Raw genomic sequence first — 21,089 nt, 5'->3', positions numbered from 1 at the left:
AACGAGGGATTAAATATTGTTTTTCATTCCCATAATCTAAAATGGACTGGAAATTAAAAATCGAACGTTGTGTATTAGCTGGGCTTTGAGGGCCAGAATTGGTTTGCATTTGCTTAGAGAAGATCTGCAAATTAGCAGTTGAACAATTAGTGCCTCTGTGTCACTGTGAGGCGGCCTTAGGAAATGCGGGAGGTTCCTCCGAGCCGCAGGGTGGGAGGCCTCCACCCGCAGAGCACGCTGCATGGACTCCACGGAAGGATGTGCTCGGGCCCGTGCCCAGGAGCACCAGCGGCCCCAGGGAGCACCCAAGGGAGCGCCGGGTGCTGGGCAGGACGCCTGAGGAAGGAGTATCTGACCACCCGCACTGAGACCACTAGTGGTCAGATAGTGGAGTCTGGCCTCCCTTGCTATGGCTGGACAGCCCCCTGGGAGTGTGGTCTGACCCCAGAGAGCGCCTAGACACACCCGCCCCATCTGCCCGGTGCTGGCCTCCCTCACGGCCCTGGCAGGCCTCTGTCACATCTGACTGACTGCTTGATGTGACATAGGAAGAGGCCCAGACACCGTCTTGTGAGCTGATGACTAAAAAGAGCCCAAGTTCAGTGAGACCCCAGACTCGGCTGCAGTCAGCAGCGTGGCTGACTGTGTCTCTGACTCTGGGTCATCAGAAGGGGGCTGTGTCTGGGAAGAAGATCTTTGCGGAGGTTACAAGGCACCACAGGGCCATGGTCGGGCCTGACCCCACAGGTTCAAGACCAGCCTCAGCCACTTAGTGAGACCTGTATGAAAACAGAAGACACAAGAGGGCGGAAGGAGACTCAGGGGTCAGCAACCTGGGCTCAATTTCAGGTGCTGAAAGACAGAGGAGAAGGGCAGGACACTGCCACACAGAAGGACGATCTTGGGGGGACACAGGGAGGAGTGGCCTTGAGCTCCAGTCTCCAGCACTGGCAGGCTGGGCACCCCTGTCTGACCCCCGGTCTGGGACCCTGTTGTGGCCCGAGAGTGGAGCGCACGACCCCACCCTGAGGCGTGTCAGACGCTGGCCTCCACATTGGCCTTGGGAAACCTTAGCACTGTCCAGTGCTGGGCAAGGCTCCTCCTGAGGCATCTCCGTTTCCTTTATGCTCTCAGTGAGATCCGTGAAGCCGCCACTCTGAAAGGTTTGCACTCACTGGAACCAGAGAGTCTCTGTGTGACCGTGGCACTGGCCCATTGTCACCGACAAGAAAGGGAGGTGTGTGTGTGTGTGTGCACGCTGACATATGAGTCACCCCAGCATCTAGCACCCCTCGCACTTTTAGACATAAGAGACCAGAATGTGGTTCCCATAATACACCAATAGACCAGGCCACGGCACCCCAGGGCACACACGGGGCCAGGCCACGGCACCCTGGAGCACAGCATGAACCCAGGCCACAGCACCCTGGAGCACAGCATGAACCCAGGCCACAGCACCCTGGAGCACAGCATGAACCCAGGCCACAGCACCCTGGAGCACAGCATGAACCCAGGCCACAGCACCCTGGAGCACAGCATGAACCCAGGCCACGGCACCCCAGGGCACACACGGGGCCAGGCCACAGCACCCTGGAGCCCACACAGGGCCAGGCCACGGCACCCTGGAGCCCACACAGGGCCAGGCCACGGCACCCCGGAGCCCACACAGGGCCAGGCCAAGGCACCCCAGGGCACACACGGGGCCAGGCCACAGCACCCCGGAGCACACCGGGGCCAGGCCACAGCACCCTGGAGCACACACGGGGCCAGGCCACGGCACCCCGGAGCACACACGGGGCCAGGCCAAGGCACCCTGGAGCACACCTTCCTAGCTTCAGGCCATTCTGGCCATGCACATGGTGGGGTTCACTCTAACATCTGTGACTTCAGCCCTCGGCTCAGGACTGTGTTATCCCTACTCTGGTTTTCAGTGCATTGCGGTCACAGGCGATAGGGGGTTCACGTTGACGCGCTCAGACACGCATTCCAGTGTCCTCCCCTTCGACCCTCTGGCATAGGGTTTGGGAAGCTGCAGGCACAGAGGCCCTGAGAACAGCTGTCCCTCGAGAGAGAGACTCGTCTTCCCACAGTAAACTCCCCCGGGAGGGCGTCCTGAGGCAGGCAGAGGAGGGGTGCTCTCTCGGAGCCCCGCTGGCTGGCCCTGCTCTCCAAAATCTCCACTGCCCCAAGCGCCCTTCTTCCTGGGTTTTGCAGATGATGCTCTGATGAAGTCCGACCTCTGTCCAACCTCTGGATGCGTGCTCACGTCTCCGGGTACTGCTCTGGGTGCAAAGGCATGTACTTAAGGAGTTGTTCTTCTCATCAGCCTGCGACGTTCAGTCCCCGTGGTGCCTGTCGGGTCTGCGGAGGGTGTGTCGGGGCAGAAGCTGGCTTTAGATCCACGTAACAGACTTCATTATTTCTGGAGAGGCCGACTTGGCTGGGAAGGCCAACTGTCCCTGCAAGAGAAGAGCAAGGTATGGCATGCCCAAAGGAGGGGGCCTCAGTGCAGGCCAGCAGGTTACAGACAGGACGGTGCGACCGTGACCTCAGGGCACTGCCAGTGGGTCTGGGTTTCCCCAAAAGATGCATTCAACTCCTAACCCCCAGCTCCCTCAAATGTGGATTTACTTGGAAAGGGGGTCTTTGCAGGAGTCGTGAGGCTACGACAGGCCTGCATCTGCTATGACTGCATCCTTCTGAGAAGAGGCACACTCTCAGAGGGAAGATGTCCCTGTGACACAGCAGAGTTTGGAGTGGTGCCTGTACAGGCCAAGGGCTGGCCAGGCTCCGTGGCCACCAGAGGCTGGAGGACCCAGGAAGCTCCCCCAGGAATGCTGGAGGGAGCGAGGCCCTTGACGCTGGACCTCTCCCTTCCATCAGGTGAGAAGAACTCTTTGGACCTTCTCCCTGATGGCACCCGGTTGGCGCCCCCCGGGCACTGATGCCCAGGACACCTATGCCATGTTTTGGGGCAGCAGGAGCCCAGCAGCAGTTCCTGGGCTCAGAGACACCAAGAACTTGTGAGGACCTTGTGAATAAGTAGGGACAGTCACAGCTGAGTCCTGGGAACCAACTCAAGTGCCCAGGCCTGCAGAACAGGGTGAGGGAGCCACACTGTCCTGGGGTCACAGGGAATGCCATGGTTCATCCTTGAAGTTCCTGGAGGACAGGGACTGAAGGCAGGAAGTGTGCCCTGGCATTCTGGTGTGGAGGGGACAAAGGGCTGGCCCTGTTGTGCCAGGGCTCTGTCATCCTGCACCCTGGTGTATGTGGCCTCAGCTGAGGTGAGCACGTGTCTGTGGACTTCTGATGACATGCCCACAGCCCTGTGCAGGCTGCTCCGATGCCCAGGCCCAGCTCTAAGGAGCTCCTATGGGGAGGCCCTCCCACTGGGGAGCCTGCTGCGTTCGGGGCCGAGCTCCTTCCTGTCTATTTTGATGTGGGAGTATTTTGAGCTGACGCTTGATTACATTTTATGTTGTGCTGCCCAGTTCCTTCGTCAGGATGAGAAAAACCTTGCTTTCTCACGCCCACGGCACCAGGCACAGGCGAGGGTTTCCATCAGTGCTTGGAGATGGCTGGTCTGAAGGAGCAGAGGGGACACATGGCTCCAGGAACAGGCAGCAGCAGTGCACCAGGCTGGTGTTGGAGAGGGTCCTCTGCTCTGCCAGGGACAGGAGGCCCCGCGGCCCAGAGCCAGGGCTCTGTTCTACTGTGGCTCTGGGCTGGGGAAAGGCGGTCTGAATGCAGTAGGAACATCGGTGTGAGAGAGCGCCAGGGCCAGGCGGCCTGTAGGCTGCACGTAGCTCATGACCCTGCCCACTCCCGGGCAGCTCAGGGTGTCCCTGTGCACATCAGGCAGGATGCTGGGTGCTGGAGACACCATGATGACCAGGACACATGTGGCCTCACTCCTGAGCGCATCGCTGAAAAGGCGGCAGAGACCAGCACACGCTGCGGTGAACCACCCAGGGAGGAGGGGACGGCGTCTGCACAGAGCAGGAGCTGGGCTGCTCGCACCCTGGGTCTCGCACACTTGGGGACCTTCCAAGCCCTGCTGAGCTGCAGCTGACCATCTCAGCTGTACCACGGAAGGTGTGAGGCGTGAAGGTTTGCCACATCCTGGAGGGGCTCCCACGTAGAGGCCACTGTTCAGTCTCTCCACCAACCTGTCCTGGGCTCCTTGGGCAGAGGAGGCTCTGAGGTGAAGTCTCTGGTGGCTGGGGCTTGCAGGACCCGGCAAGAGCAGGGGAGGCCAGGGCCAGCAGCTGCTATGGGTGTCCAGGTGATCACCTGTCTGTCGGGCCCACGTGCCCGCCCAGAGCCCAGTTCCAACCTAGAGCAAAACGTCTGAGCTGCAGAGGAGTGTGTGGGAAACCAGACGCGGGCTGGGGGCTGGCTGTGCCGGACCAGCCCCCGCTGCTGCTTCCCCATGCCATTTCCTATGCCTCGGTTCCCCACCTGTGCCACATGTCGCCTCCAAGGGACAGAAGACGTGACGTCTGCAGAGAGGCTGCAGGAGGAGGCTGTCGCTGCAGCGTGCTGGGAGGCCTGGGCGACTGCTCTCTTCACCCCCCAGCTGCTCTGAGAGCGGCCCAAGCCTGGGGAAGCTGCAGGGGGAAGGCCAGCTGCTGGGCACCTCCACACTCTGTGAGAACAGGGGCCAGAGGCGGAGCCTGGGGCAGACTCCCCTGGACCACCAGCAAGCCATGAGCGGGAGCCCCATGGCACATCTATCGAGCCCCCCAGCCTCAATGAGGCACTGTCCCAGGTCACCAAGGATGGCGCACCATGTCCCTTTGAGCCAAGGGCACACCATGCTCATTTTCACACAAACCAATTGAAAATGTTAGAAAAGGGCAAGGAAGCGGTGGGGGGAGGTGAGGGGGGGTTGCACAGCCACCACGAACCCGGTGATTTCATTCTCCGTGACTATTTACTCTGATACTGAATAAAAATTGAATTTGTTGCTATGGCAACTGCCACATCACACGGCCCCTCTCTTGACTTGAAGTCCCAGAACAGTATGGAAAAGGCATTGATGAGCCCATGTGACGCGGGGAGCCCCGCGCCTTGAATAGACCTCAGGGGAAAGGGATCCTGTTTGTCCACACACACGTTACCATGTCACGCGTATTCACATGTGATCTCTGCTTGAGAAGCCAGGTCGAGGACAGCTCAGGGGCAGAGGAAGGGACGTGGTGCGAGTGCCACTGCTAGGCACCATCCCACTCGGAGCTGTCCATCAAGTCCACTGTCTTCACGGGGAGCTGAGGGGTGCAGGACTGCTCAGGCCTGGACTTCCATCCACCCTGCTCTCCCCGGGTCTTGGAAGGGCTGACCCGGAGCAGCCTGGGATGGACGGCCAGGGTGGTTGTGTGATTCCATGCAGGTCTCCCTTTCCAGTCCAAGTCAGGAGTACTTACAAGGAACAGGCTGTTTTTAGGACCCATGTGCTTTTGTGTTTAAGAGAAAAATGGTTTCTCCTCCCGAGGAATGCAGATCAGAGGAGGGTGAGCGCAGCAGGGAGGTCAGGCAGTGGCCTTACCCTGGCCTGGGCCCCGGGCCTCCTTCATGTCCCAAGACCTGCAGAGGCTTGGCCACTGCTCCTGGACCATGCCAAGGAGGTTACTGGACCAGCTTTGGGCAGGCAAGCACTCGTCACCTGAAACCTCCTTCCGGCTGGGTCCAGTGTGTGTGGCCTGGTTTCCCTGGCTCAGGGGGTCTGGCCTGCACACTGGTTCTTGGACCAACCTGGACCAAGAGCAAGCCTGGTGGAGATGGAGTCCAATGCACACCTGTCCGAGGCCCCAGCCTCAGCTCTCTCAGGTCCCCCTGAGCACCTGTAACCAGGGTGTCAGCACCATCTCACGCTCAGTCCTCTGCCTCACTGCCACACCCCAGTGGCAACCCTGGCCTCTGCATCCTTCCAAATCCCCACACTTCTCCTCGGGGGGCTGTCTGTCCTCCCATCAGATGCTCTTGAGCACATGGTTCCTCACTTCCCGTCAGCCCAAAGGCACATGGAGGCATGCTCAGTGTGGCTGCAGGGCTTCCTGGGGCCACGGGGGTGCTTCCCAGGGAAACATGGTGGACTTGCAGACATGGTGGCCTGGGAGAATCATATTACACGCCATACAAACATGCCACATGAAATACACCCGCTGTTTTGTATATTTGCCATGCTCCAATAAAACATTGAACCAATAAAGAACAACCACAAGCAGGCTGTCACAGCTGTGTTGGCTGACAGGAGCAGCAGGGTCACTGAGGCACACACCTGGGGGGAGCCCCAGCAGGACCACGGCCTGCTGCAAGTGGTCAGTGACTGACAGGCCACTGGTGGCTGGATGCAGCTGATGTTAAGTTAACCAGATCCAGACTCGGGGATCCAGGAGGTGGGGGTCTGTCTCAGACCCAACGCCAGGCGGCCAGGAGTGTGCAGACCCTATTTTCTATCAAAAGTCTACACCCGAATCGCTCCTCTCCAGCTCCTCTGACCTGCACACGCGGCCACCTTGCTCATCCACCCAAGGCCTGTCCCCGCCTCTGCACACACCAGTGCTCCTTCTGAGCGTCCCAGGAGGAGCCCTGGCAGGTCAGGTGTTCTGCCTCTCTAAGTGACCGCGCCCAGTGACCCACAGTGCCCTGGTGCTCACACCACAGGTAAGGCACACAGTGCTGCTCACACACGTGTGCACATCGCCGCCTGACTCCGTAGACATGACCGCTGAGGAACAGGCAGGTGGAGGCGTGTGGGAACTCTCAGTTCCAGTCACAGCATCCTGAGAATCTACGCTGATGTCCAAGGAAGAAGTCATTTCAGAGGAGAGCTCCCAGATGCCAGCCTGTCCCGCCCGGTCCCTGCGACGCTGCCCGCCAGCTGCTCAAGCGCAGAGCTCTGGGGCTGGTGAGGTCATCGCAGAGTTCCGTGTGTCTGACTGTCATCGAGTGACTGGTTTCTGCCCACGGCGGGGGCTTCAGGTCAGCTGTGCCCTCACTGTGTCCCTCTGTCCTCACGTGGCGAGTGGCCCTCTCCACCCGAGTCCCAGGACTGCGGCCAGGGAGGCAGAGGGTCAGTGGAGTCCTATTCTTTTAGCCACAGCTGCTCCTGCCCTGCTGCTTTCTCACACTGCCGGGCCTGCCCCACGGACATGCACAGAGACGCAGCACACCGTCTTTACTTACGGAACAAGACGGCCTGTTACCCATCGGGGCGGACACCGACCTGAAGAGGAGCCGTGGGGTGCCACAACAGCCCCCAGACAGGAGGGGCTGTGGTCTGTGTGTTCTCTGGGTCCCACCTGCCGGTCAGCACTCCCAACTGTTGGCCCTGCCCCGACTGCCAGCCTGTACGCAGCCAGCTTGACCGGCCGTCCCCACTGCACCAGAGACCCAGCTCAACGGCCTCGTGGGAGCGCCAGAGCCCCTGGCACCCTGCAGGCAGATGCAGCTTCCTCTGTTCTCTTCTGGGGAATGTTGCTCTAGAGGTTCCCTCACCTGTGGGCAAGGTCCCTCTATGTCAGTCATCCCCTGGGCAAACCCAGACTCACCAGACCTGGTACCTGGGCAGTCGGGCAGGATGTGCATTTCCCCAAGCTGCATGACAGCAGCATGCAGGTGCGTGGCCCGCTGGGCCACCGTGCTCCTGCCCATTCATTGTCCAAAGTCTACATTTAGCCTCCACGTCCTCTCGTCCTCTCGGCAATCCCTGAGCAGCTGGATTTGGACTTTGAAGCTATGGAAAGCAGCAGAAGCGCTCTGGGAAGATAGGAAGGGACATGGGGTCTGTGGGGGAGGGAGCAGAGCGGCCTTCTCAGGTCGTTTCCAGCAGGACTGTGGAGCGTCCCAGCCCCCTCCAGCCACACACAGGCACATTCACACAGCCAGTGGGGACAGAGCAGGACGGGCTCCCAGACCTTGGGCCTGTGGGAGTGGCATGCTCTTGGCCACGCAGCCCTTTCTCTGAACACAGCTCCACACAGAGCTCGGGCCGCAGAGGCAGGAGGAGTGCAGAGCTGGAGGAGCAGGCCCGCAGGAGAGGCTAAGGGGGCTCTTCAGTGTCTGAACCTGTGCGGCCCATGCACCCCAGGTAGGCAGGAGGTCCTGCCTAGTGGGGAGCTCACCACCTGCGGCCGCTCTGTGGCTGGCCACGTGGGTCTGAGCCGCTCTTCCAAGGATTCGGAACCCGCTGCTCTGGGCTGTCCCTGCAGAGGTCTCGACCCTGCTGGGCAATGCCAAGGCTCGGGGCCAGCCACCTTCACTGGCCAGCAAACCCTGCGGCTCTGTGTTCACGGCCACCGCCAGGGCCCAGAGCAGATCCTGGCTCCAGCTACCCATGTGGGGGCCGTGCCCATCAGCCACCACCTGGAAAAATCACCCAGGTAGGTTTTCCCCCAGAGTTTCAGCTTTTCATTGGGGTTATCATGATTTTCCTTTGGAGGACACGCGGATTTATTAATTTGAATAAAATGGAAAATTTCGATATTTCAGAAATCAAATTATGAAATACATCAAAACGCACCCATCTACTTGACGGCATGCACTGTAATCTGCTCATTCCCTTAAATCTTGTTTGGATATTTCTATTTGGCTTAAAAGGTTTGAATTCCACTATTTGTCACCATAAGTGTGAATCACAAATGCCAAGGAGAGAATCTGTAAGTGCTGCTAGATTTCCAGTTATCACACCGCTTTACACCCAGATTTAGGAATTAGAAGAAGTCTAGTACATCTAGAAACCAGAACCGTCAAATCAGGCCTCCTGAGCGAGGGAAGGGGAATCAGGAGAAACGTACCACTAGGTTTTTAAAATCTCTCAACTCGGGCCCTTTTCTTCATTCCAGGTCTGCTCCAAACCTGTCCACTCCCTCCCTCCATCAAGACTGGTCTGCACTGGGATTCGCCAGGTGGAAAGTTAAGTGGACATGCAGAGGTCCAGCTTCAGAGCCCACAGGAGGACGCACTCAGTTTCAAGGTGGAGAGACGCCGTCGTTCACAGTGGACGTCCACATGGAAAAGGACAGGAGGGAAGAGGGCTGGTCTCCACCTGCCTGTGGGCCAGAGACATGCCCGGAGACCGCCAACCCGAGAGAGGTGGACCATGGACTCTATGGACAGACTCTCACCAGGGTTGACACGTGCTCTAGGGTTGGGTCAGTCTCTGTCCCTCAAGGTGGAAAGGTCAGTCTTCTGGTCACCTGGGGACCAGACAGCGGATAACTCCAGCCAGGACAGGAGGGAGAAACTGCTGCTATGACGGTGGGTCTGCCTGGGCCTTGCCCGCCCCTGTCAGAGGACCCTGGGCCACAGGGTCACTCAGCCTGGGTTCACTCCTGGACACTGGGCAGCAGACCCACCACAGTAAGAACCAGAGAGAGCCCTGCCCTCGTGGGGCTTCACTCCAGGGGAGCTAGAGGTGCACAGGGTGAGGTCACGGTTTCCTCTCGGAGCGAATCCCCGGCACCTCATGCCATCTTCTATGGCACATCCTAGAACATGTTTGCAGGTAGGGAGGAGGGAAAGCCGGCACCGAGACCCACATTAAGCCTAGGGCCTTGAAGAGCCGCCCGCCTGCTGGGGAGCGGAGGGGAAGCCGACGCCCAGACCCAGCCACCTGTTGGGGGGCAGGGACTTCAAGCTGGGAAGCTGACCAAGCAGGGGAGGGGGTCCCCCAGGACATCAGAGCAGGTGCAGAGCTTGTACACAGAAGCCCCACAGGAGACCTACACTCCCTGCTGAAGACAGGACACAGTGACAAAACCAAGTCCTCATTACCACACAAGAAATGAACTCCCTGGGGAGACTCAGCTGCCATGGGCGAGTGCTGTAGAGACCCAGGATCAGGAGAAAAAAAAGATTAAAACTACAAAATAAATCCGTTAAAGTTGATTCAGAAGATAAAAGAGGCATCAAACCCATAATAGAAGCAGAAGACAATAGGAAACAAGAACAGATAGATTTGAAAAAAAATTAAACATGACACTTTTTTCTAGAAATTAAAAATATAATGATCAAGAAGGGCACCTATCACTTGAATTTTATAACAGATCAGACACAGAGCAAAGAGGGTTTGGGAGATAACGGAGGGAATGACCCACAGGGTAGCCCTAGAGATGAAGAGGTGCGGGGAGGGAGGGCCGGAGATGGAGGGAGAGGGCCAACACCTGTCTGGTCAGGAGCTGCACCGAGACAGAATATCTGCTGAGTGCTCACTGTGCCCAGGAGTCTGGTATCTGTTACCTCAGGGAACCTTCCAAGAGCCCCTGAAGTGGACACTGAGATTACTCCACTGGACGGCAGAGGAAACTGGGCCCCAAGGTCAGGCCGAGGGACTGGGACGTGGCAGAGGAGCAGAGAGCAGAGTGGGACTGACCACGGACAGCAAGTCACCTGTCCGCCCTCCAGCTCCTCCAGGCTCCATCCCCCACAGGTTCCGGGGCCCGTCCCCTGGCTCAGGTTTGTGTTGGCGACAGTCAGGAGTTCAGCGAGTGCCCGTGGGGGCCGTGCCCGGGGGCCGGTGGCAGTGGGCTGTCTTTCCACAGAAGAGCAGGAAGGGGCGTGCAAGTGCCTGGCGCCGGCCACCCTGCCGTGAACCCTGGGACCTTGCCTGCCACGCTGTCGGCCTGCCCAGCCCTCCTCTGGACAGCACCCACTTCGTGCCAATAGAACACACTTTCCAGCCATGGCCGGGATCCGCGTGGCCCAGCTGCGGCCTCTCGCAGGAAGACTGGCAGTTCCGACTTTTCCCTGATGGGTGCACCAGCGCCCTTGGCCCTAATCAGCCTGGTTCTCTCCCAGACACTGGACACCACTGCTCCTCCGGGATGACCGGAACCTGAACACTACTACCTGCTTGAGCTGGGGCAGGGCGGGCAGCCGGCACGAACCTCCACACCGACAGGCAGCCATATCTGCCCTCCCACCACGGGCTGGCCCTCCCAGCGTCTGTCCTCTCTGTCATCGGCCGCAGGCCTCCCTGGGGACACGGACAGTTCCTGGGAGCCCCAGGACTTACTTTCTCTCTCACCCTTCATTGGCTACTAAAGACAGAGCGAGCTGCCCAGTGGATGCCCGCAGCCGTCAATGCGCATTAGCCCAGCCTGAGCGTTGGCACCCACGGCACCGTGACACTGGTGTCTGCCAGGCCCCAGGTGATCTCGGAGCACCCCACCAGCGCCGGCGTGCCCGCACTCTGCCCCTCTGCTGCCGGGCACTCCAGCCTGCCCCGCGTGCGCTTCTCGGGGGCACAGGGCCTCTGTTGAGGAGCGCGGCCAATTAGGCGAGCTCTTCTTTCAAGAGCCGAAGACCCAGGGCTGGTGAAGAGGAGATGTCCCCACAGAAGCAGCCACTCTGTAAGTGGCTCCACAAGGATGTTTCCACCACGCGGCAGGGACACTCATAAGTGAGCGCTACTTCACAGTTAATCATCTTTAATGGCAAGTGCTGTGAAATCTGAAATTCCAAACGCAAGGGCATAGATGGGTTTCAGTCCATGCTGACTTACGAGTGGCCACACCCCTCTCCTGAGGGAACCCAGTCTGCTGCCCCGAGGCCCGGAGAGTGGCCATGAAGAGCAGGGAGCAGTGAGAGCAGCCTCCCTGCCTCCCTGACGGCTTGCCCAGGAGCCAGCCTGGCCGTGCTGACACAGGGGTCAGGGACTTAAACCACACCACGAAGCACCGTGCTCACGTCTATCCCCAAATACGTCTTTAAATAATGAGACGCAAGGATGTCCCCCGACCCCCGGGAGCCATGATCTCAGGGACCCCTGGTCCTCACCACTTCAGCAATCGTGACTGGGAAGACAGGCTCGTCTTCCGGAACCTTCTCTGCTCATCTGTGACTGATCTTTCCATCACGACGCCGATGGCGGCTTGCCACAATGCCAACTTTGCCACCACCTCCCATCGGCATCTCCAGCCAAAGGGGGGCCGATCACCGGCCACCCTTCTCCCCGGCATAGTGAGTCCGAGCACTGCTCGCACTTGCTCCCCAGACGCCGCCAGACGCGACCCACGCTGCCCACCAGGAGTGAGGATGCGCCTCACTCGACTCACCGGCCCGACTCCACTGTGAAGGATCCTCAGCCCGGAAGCCTTCTCCAGCTGGTCCTTGTTGTCAGCTGTTAGGAGAGATCAAGAAGCAGAGGGGTCAGCCGAGGGAAGGGTCCTGGGGCACACAGCCGAGCAGCCTCCTGTCCTGACAAGTCCCAGGTGGCTGCCAGGGGGCCTGAGGGGGAGATTCCCCAGGCCCCCATCCCGCTGCGCTGCCCGGCGAGCCCTGCCCATGAGGGGTGTGGTCAGAAGCTGTCTACTAGGAATCCACAGGACCGTGAGCGCTTGATGAAACTGTATGGAGTCCTGCTTTGAAAACCAGAGTCTTTTTAAAAATGAGGTAGTGTTATTAATTATGCCATCACTGGGGACAGGTTCCAGTAGCTAGCGTCACGTCACCTGCAGGCAGGGCTGCAAGTGTGCCCCCACCCCCGTCACAACGCAGAGCCACCCAGTTCCCTCCTCAGGCCCCAGTGAGAAGCAAGCAGACGGCCCTGCTCTGAGGCAAGCCCCCCCCCCGGCCCCTGCCTGGCTCTGACGAGGACGGCTTCCAGGGTTGGGCCACCTCACTGCCACGCCAGAGGACACGAGTCGTGGACACAATCAGCCGAGGCAAGAAACGCCGTCACCCCAGGGCTGCAGCAGACCACTGCCCCACAGCAGGGGGAGCCAGGGCACTGCCCTTGTGCCCCGCTCTGCAGAAGTCCTCTCTGACATAGTCCCTGTCCCTCTGGAAATGGAAACTAGAAAAAGAGGAACTTTACTGGAAACTGCCGCAGTCTGGCTGGGCACAATTCAGGAGCCACTTATCAAAAGAAACGAACTTTATTTTTAGAACCACACACCACACCACACAGCTCCTCAGGAAAACCTTCAGAGCCCAACTGCCACCACTGGCTTCCCACAAGCCTCTCCACCTCCCACAATCCTCCTGCTCTTGAGGCTGATTGGCTGGGTTGTGTGGGCGGAGCCAAAAAAGTCCCCCAATGAGCAGCTCCCTAGTCTGAAAGGGCGTGGAAACAGCCCAATGAGCATCACCGCAGAGGAGCCAATCAGTTGGCAGCTAGAAGTTGCTGGGGCCGCTGTGAGCCAATCATCAGCTGGCAGCTGGAAGTTTGCTGGGGCCCCTTCGGCTGTGGCTCTCAACATCTCCCCCTCTCTGTTTAAACAACAAGCATGTGGCTTAGGGACCGTGCCTGCCTTAGGTTGTCCAATACTACATATGGTCCTTACTTGTTATTGGATGAGCTGACCTCAAGGCGTCAGCCTCCTGTCTTAGGTTGGTACCATTGCAATTGGATCTTACCCGTCACTGACTACCGGTCCAGTATACAGCCACACCTGTGGATAGGTCTTTGTATCAGCAGGGGGGGGGTGAGGTTCTTTGCCTCACCTCTGTTGGCCCCCAAATTTTAGCTGAACGACCATGACAAGCAGAAGGGAGGAAGATACACCAAGCCAATTGATGGTTTATGGCTCTCAACATCTCCTCCTCTCTGTTTGGCAGCTAGAAGTTGATGGGAAACCCCATGAGTGGCCGGGCAGCCGGGAAGGGGCAGTCCCCTTCACTCTGTGACACTCCCGCCCGAGTCCTGGTGGGGAAGCCACCTTCAGAGCCACACACTGCCACCCAGCTGCAGCCCTCCCCTAGGGCTGCCACCATCTAGGACAAAGTCTCCCCTTGAACAAATGGATGTCATTGTTTCCCCCACAGGTAATCTCCCAGGCTCTGGAGGACCGAGGCCGGCGTGGAAGTGGCTGGGTTGGAGCAGAAAGGCTCTGGGACAGGAGCGGCACCAGGGTGGGGTGCACCGGATGGAAGGGAGGACTTGTTAAGGCACACACGGTCACCTGTTTAACGGCCTCCTGCAACAAAGGAAGCATTTCCACTCAATGGCAAGCTGTTTGGGGTAGGATAATAGTGAACTCTTAAATAGGCTTAGGAAGAGAAAGTGCATAAAAATGAATTAAAACACCTTGGTGTTGCCGCAGAGCAGGGACAGATTTCAGAGCCAGCTCAACAGCAAGGTGGGATGATCCAGTCGGGGCAACGGCTTCTACTGGAGGCCAGGTGGCGAGTGCTCGCAGGGCCCGTCTGAGCAGGAGGAGAGTGGTGGGCGGGGTGGCGGGGGCTTGGTGTGTTCCGATAAGACTTCATACAGAAGCAGCCAGAGGGCAGGGAGTCTAGAGGACACAGGTCACTGTCACTGCTTCTGAAGGGTGGGATGGCCTCAACCCTGGCTGGAAGCCGATCTAGACTGAGAGGCAGCTGTAGGGAGTGGCCGCTGCGGCCATCAGACCCTGTCACAGATCTGGTGCTCTGGGGGACTTCAGGGGTCCTTAACCTGCTATCCTGAGATTCCCTTTGGGCGTGTGTGCAAGAGTGATTTTTGATAAATTAGTCTGAGATGATTCACTCAATACTCAGAATAACCCCGAGGGATGGCAAAGCATCGTTGGGGTTTCATTGGCAGAGTGGGACCTGACCACCAGACTGGACCTCTTGGAGCTGAGGAACAGGGACACTGAGCCACGTTCCTGACACGGGCTCCCAGGCAGCCATGAGACCTGCAGGGCAGAGTTTGAACCACCTGCCCGTTTCCAGGCCAGGGCCTGTGGTCGGTGCTCAAACGCATGGGCCGTTTTCCAACAGGCCCAGACGCATGTCGCTGGGTGCTTGTGGCATGTCTGCAGACCGCCCTGACCGCTCCTCAACTTCGTTTGGTCAAAACCACCAGCAGTGCCGCAGACAACCTGACCAGGCGTTTGAGCACTCTTGTTGCTCTTAAAATACCAATGAGTTTCAAGTCAGGGGAGGGACTGGTTTGCTTCCAAAGTAATTCAAGGCTCAACTCTAAGTAAAAATTGGAATAATAAAGTCAATACCACCAGTGAAAGGCTGGCAGTCACTAGAAGTTTTCCTTACCTAGCCCCCAGAATCACCCGGACCGTGGGTTTCAGCAGGTGCTTTTGAAACAGAATACCCACGTTCCACAGTCGTGCACCCAGACTAAGGCAGGTCTCTATGCCCTAGGATCTGGCCATTGTGACCCTTGGCCTTCCCCTCACCAGGACCAGTGGCCAGCAGTCACAAACAGCGTCCCCAGTGGTTTCCTGGCATGTGTGACCACTTAGGAAAATCAGGGAGCGTAAGACTCTTCCCTGAGGAGCAAGAGCTGAATGCGCGTGACAGGGTGTCACTGAGACCTTAATGCAGCGCCCAGGGAGCCCTTTGTCAAAATAAAAGGAGAAGGTTGCAGGTGGAAAGTCCTGGGCCACCAGGGGGCTCTGTGGCAGTGTGAAAACACAGTGAGGGGGACAGGCGGAGGTGGGAGGGTCCCAGGTGGCGGTGGGATGAGGCTGTTTGGTAAAGGCAGGATGGGCCTGGCGAGGGCAGCCTATTACCTGGGAAATCAAAGTCAGCCATTGGGGATCCCCTCATTCAACCAGCGTCCTCAGGATACCATGAATAGCTCCGACCCGCCCCCTGAGTGCCCACTCGGGCATGTGGCTGGGAGGGAGGCGCTGTCTTGGGAGCAGCAGGGCAGTCCCCTGGCTGCAGCTGCCCTTGTACTCCGCTCTGTGTCCTGTGCTCCACATGCACAGGGGAGGCTGCAGCCTGGAGCTCCCCCCGCCATCTCTGCACCCGTCAGGGCCTCTGGGTGCTTGTGTCCTACTGCTGGCCAACTGGCCTTCTGTTTCCAGCCTTAGAAGGACACAAGCTCACAAGAGCTGCTGTGCCTAAAAGACCGACCAGAACAATTCTAGGGGAAGAGAAGTTATTTGGGGCTCAGTTTCAGAGGTCTCAGTTCACAGACAGCAGACTCGGTTCCTCAGGGCTCAAGGTGAGGCTAAATATCATGGAGGAAGAATCTGGCAGAGGGAGGCGGCTCACGTGACGACCAGAAAGCCAAGAGAAACTGCACTCGCCCGATGCACACACCCAGTCACCCCGAGGTCCTCCTCCAGCCATAACACCTGCGCAGTGACCACCAGGTAATCCTGCCAGGAGATGAATTCTGTGATTGGGTAAGACTCACAACCCAATCGGTCCTCCTCTGCACCTTCTTGCACTGTCTCACACGGGAGCTTTCGAGGGACACCTCACATCCAAACCCAACAGCTGCTGTTTCCAAAACCTCCACAAGAGCAGAGCCTCCTCCTCTTTTCTACCAGTGAGTTCCCTCTGATGCTCTAAAGTCACATACAAAGCCACCCAGAAGCTCCCCTAACACAGGCCCTGCCACAGGCCACACAGGCTCCTCCTGAGAAGTCGCCAGCCACACCCACTGCCATTTCGAAGGTCCACAGAGGGAGCCTTCACAGTGCCTCAGTTTCCCTTATGAAACCCCAACAACACTTGCTTGATGAGTGGCTGGAAGCTTAGGTAGGGCCCAGGCTCCTAGCATGGCCAATGACCATCAGTGTGTCTTTGGGACTGCAGCTGCCAGATCTATCCCTGTGGAGAGCAGGCTGCACCTGCCCTAGTGACTCCATGGTGTGCAGGACAGCAGCCCTCAGGCTGTGCCTGCCCTGGTGACTCCATGGTGTGTAGAACAGCAGTCCTCAGGCTGTTCCTGCCCTAGTGACTCCATGGTGTACAGAACAGCAGTCCTCAGGCTGTGCCTGCCCTAGTGACTCCATGGAGTGTAGAACAGCAGCTCTCAGGCTGGGCCTGCCCTGGTGACTCCATGGTGTACAGAACAGCAGTCCTCAGGCTGTGCCTGCCCTAGTGACTCCATGGTGTGCAGAACAGCAGCTCTCAGGCTGTGCCTGCCCTAGTGACTCCATGGTGTGTAGGACAGCAGCTCTCAGGCTGTGCCTGCTCAGAGTGATTCCATTTTATAAAGCAGCAGTCTGTCTTAGCTATTCCCTTTTTAGTCCTAGTGCCAAGGTATAATGATTTTACATCTTGTTTGTACAAGTAAACAACCGCCATCTGCCCAACACAATCATAAGGCACAAACTAATCGTGCTATTAAACATAGCCACCTGGATCTTATCAAATCAAATTGGAAGTGCATGGATGCATGGGCTTATCAAACCCACCTCTGAAAAACCAGGCTCATGAGCTCATCCAACATGTCAGACTGCTGAATGAAGTCACCCCCTCACCTAAGGCCCATGAAAGGCAGATTCCCCAATACGGGACGCAGAGGTACCCTGAGGCCACCATCTGGTCCTCATCATGAGCCTTGCCTGGGAAATTCACCACAGTGGACCTACCTCCAGTTTCCAGCTCAGCGCAGCTTCTCCTACCCATGATGGTGATTCCCAGCCCCCTCCAGGGTGCACCTCAGCCGATGCCCCCTGCTGACCTCTGGAACTGCTGCCTGTCCTCCACACCCTTTGCCTGACAAGTTGGTTAAGCCCTATCTGGCCCTGACAGCAAAGTGGCATTCTTTCTGCTCAGCCTCCTGAGCCCGGCAGCTGCTTTGATCCTTCCCACTGTAACCTACAGGTACCATCCCATAAAGTGCCACCCCTGGCTGGGTGGTACAGACACTTTACCTGCGGCTGCCCGGCTCTGGACTCCCTGGTAACCTGCCAGTACCTGGTGACCTGCAGCTGCTGAGAGTGGTGCACCTGTGCGTTTACTGTTACTCCAGAGTCTGCCGCTGTGGAAAGACAGCATGGATGGCGTAGGCTGAGGCATGGCCTGCTCTCCCGTCAGGCGTGCAAATCACAGAAGGTGCTGTGGCTCACTGCTCTAAAGGGCCAGCAATGGAGCAGGGTGCGGTGGTGCGTGCCTATGATCCCACGGCTCGGGAGGCTGAGGCAGGAGGACTGCGAGTTCAAAACCAGCCTCAGCAAAAGTGGGGCACTAAGCAACTCAGTGAGACCCTGCCTCTAATAAAATACAAAATAGGGCTGGGATGTGGCTCAGGGGTCGAGTGCCCCTGAGTGCGAGCCCATGGACCCCCTCCCCTCAAAAGCAGTAACGGCAGGGCTCTGTGCGTGCACGGGCTCCCCCAGACCACACGTCAGCAGGGCATCCCTCTGCCTTCCCCCATGAGCTCCGCAGCCTCCTTGGCCGCCCTCCTCCACACAGGCAGAGTGCCCCTTGCCCCGGCCCCCTTGGCCCTTTCCTTGGGGTGCTGCCTCTGCTCCTAGCTCTCCCTCAGCCTGGCCGCGGGGCACTCTGTCACCACCAGCCCCCGTCAGGGTTAGCCAGATGGAGCATGGCTGATGACGGCCCCCTCCACCCGCCCCTCACACACTCACCCACTGGCTCACTCAGGCATGGCTTGGCCAGGCACTGTGGCCCTGCTGGCGTGAACAGGTCTCCTTGTCACTGGGGTGATTTCCGCCATCTGTCTGTGGACTGTGACAGGACGAGCAGATGGGGCTGGGGGGTCTGTCCTGGGGGTCTGTCCTGGCACGTGTCCCCCTGGAAGAGTCCATGGGAGTCACTGGGTGTGCCCCGCCTGTCTTTAGCCGGGCAGGTCAGATGCAGCAGCTGCCCGTGGCACTTGGGCTTCTCTCGTGGCCTGAGCCCGCCTTGCTCCCAGGGATCCCATCTGGGCCTATTAAAACTCACCTGGCCATGCCGGCCACCCAGATGCGGGCACTGACTGCAAGCCAGCCCCTAACTAACCAGCCAACAAGCAGAGACCGCAGTGGACCCAGGAGCAGGTCTGTGGTGCAGCAGCCGGCTCCTGGCGGGGGTCTGCCCAGCAGGGCTTCCCTCTGACCACAGTCCTCCCTCCTGCTCTGGGGCAGCAGCAGCAGCCAGACGTCATGGTCCTGGTGACCTGGCCAGCACCACCAGTGGCTTTCCCAGAGGAAGTGGGAGGTTTGACCTGACCCTCTGCTGCCTGAGGCCATGTGCCCCCATGACAGTTCGCCCTGGGCTGCGATGGCCCCAGCACCCATCCCCCTGGTTCACCTCAGGACAGGTCATGTTCTCAGGAAGCCCAGCAGTGCCCAGAAGCGATGCCGGGAGGACGGTCCCCAGAGGACACCCCAGACTCCAGAGCCTGCTGGCCTGCTCTTCACGAGAAGCCTCTGGAGCTGGTGCCCGGTTCCCACCCCACCTGCAGTCCCCCTGCCTGTGGAGGAGGGTGCTGGCCTGGCTGGGAGCTCTGCTGTGGCCTACTGCCGCCCCGGGCGCAGCTGCCCTCCTGTCGTGCCCCTTGCTGTGTTTCTCCATGCGGAAATCCCTCACCAGGAGGCGTGACTCTCCTGCTGTGTGAATGCTGCACAGCGGGCCTGGGCAGCTCGGCCTTCGTGCTTCCCGTCTTCTGCCTCTCCCTTGGAGCTGGACTAGACCTACAGGAAGAGGAGGGGAGTGCCCGGCTGCCCCGGGGTCTGCCCCTGCCCTCCTTGGCAGGCCCTGCTCCCTCGGCCGGCTCAGCGGCGGGGCCCTTGGATGGCAGCGTCTCTGTGTGGCCTGCGGTGAGGCCGGAGGGTGTTGAGGTCGGGCGGCTCCTGCCGGCGCTCCTCGCTCTCACTCCTGTCCGCGAGCTCCGAGACAAGGCTGCGTTTTTAAAGTCTCTCTGGGGCATTTGAGGAGGGACAAGGAGGGAAAGCCTTGCCCAGCCAGATGTTCCTTGCGGTCCAGGTTATTTCTTAGTCAAGCACTGGACTCCGGGGGCCTTGAGAGCTGGCCAGCGGCCAGGAGGAGACGAGGGGAGGCTGCCTCGCTGGAGGCAGAGAGCAACGAGAAAGGCATTTTTTTTTTTTTTTTTTTTTATCTTTCTGGGAGACAAAAAGGGTTTCCAAACACAAAAAAGAAGCCCTTTAAAATTAAATTCACTAGATGAAGGATATGCAAATCACCTGAAGAAGCGGAACCGTAATGTACTCAACACTCTGCAGTAGCCTATTTAATTAGTATTTTAATTTATCAGAATAATTCTTTGCACTTGACAATTTATGCAGCATTCCATATAATTAAGCACGTAGCGACAGCAGAACGATTTCCTCCTCTCTTTATCCCGCTATTCTAACCTGAGAGAATGTGCAGAAGTCTCTTCTGTGATCTAAATCACAATGGGGCGACCTGATGGCTTTGCTCCAGGAGAAAGCAGAGCAGAGGGGCATGGGTGGGCCTGTCCCCTGGGGACCCTGGCTGGGCTCTGGGTGACACAGTTGGTGTCCCCTCCAGGGTGGAGCTCAGCTCCTGCTCAGCGGGGAGCGATCCGTCCTGCACACACATGGGCCCAGCTGCCACTCAAGCAGGGGGTGAGGGTCTGTGTCTACCTGGCCCCTCCTTGAACCCATGGGCCCCCACCCGGAGGGCCCCCTGACTCAAAGTGGCCCAGCGACGGTCAGGTTCCCTTGCTGTCCAGGGTCCTTAGGGACTCACCCTGTGCGTGACCCTCCTCTTCCAGCAGCCCCACCTCTCAAATTTCCACCAGCACCACCAGCAGAGACCTGCCTTCCAGACCTGGGGACATCCCATACCCCAACTGTGTCAGCTACTGGAGGAGGGAGTGCGGTTCTCCACACCTCTCAGCCTCCAGGCCCCCACCTGCCCCAGGGCCTGTGTCCTGCTGCCTGCTCCTGGTCCTCGCTGGGACCCAGGCCTGCACAGGACCTGCACCTGGGGGAGCAGCCTGTGCCCTCCTGCTCTCCTCTCCAAGTCTGGCCCCCGCTCCCCGCTGGTCCTGCTCTTCTGAACCCTCATCTCCCTGTGGCAAGAGGCCACTTGGGAAATCACCCATTTCGCTCTTTCCCATCTGGGGAACGCTGATTTCCCCAGCCGCCGCGAGACGCCCTCCACTGCGCCTCCACTCCACTCCCTGGGCAGCACACTTGGTCACTGTGCCCTGCGTCCAGCTGCTGCTTCCCACACAGAGCCGCACAGGGCATGGTGTGGGTGCCCCAGGCGCGGGTGGGTGGGCAGGCTGTCCTGGCTGCTGGGCTCTTTTACTTGGGGATCCTGCTCTTCTGATGGGGTCCGCCCTGAGGTCCTCAGGCACAGCCTGCGCAGGCCTCCACCCACACAGCGAATGGAAAAGCAGATGGTGCACAAGCAGATGAGGTGGAGCAGGCAGCCAAAGCTGTCAGACTGGCAACACGCGG

At 58.8% G+C, this 21,089-nt stretch overlaps 1 protein-coding gene across 1 annotated transcript in view; it reads right to left on the bottom strand.

Moving 5' to 3' along the window:
- The window catches only part of Ptprn2 (protein tyrosine phosphatase receptor type N2), a 718,290-nt gene that overhangs the window by 191,987 nt on the left and 505,214 nt on the right, over positions 1-21,089 (bottom strand). Inside the window, exon 12 of the mRNA XM_076835049.2 lies at positions 12,063-12,127. Coding sequence (XP_076691164.2) covers positions 12,063-12,127 — 65 coding nt within the window. The remainder of the gene's footprint in view (positions 1-12,062; positions 12,128-21,089) is intronic.

The sequence above is a fragment of the Callospermophilus lateralis genome, chromosome 1 (genome assembly GCF_048772815.1).
Source record: "Callospermophilus lateralis isolate mCalLat2 chromosome 1, mCalLat2.hap1, whole genome shotgun sequence".
In the NCBI taxonomy this organism is placed as follows: Eukaryota; Metazoa; Chordata; class Mammalia; order Rodentia; family Sciuridae; genus Callospermophilus; species Callospermophilus lateralis.
This window is presented reverse-complemented; position numbering and strand designations above follow the sequence as displayed.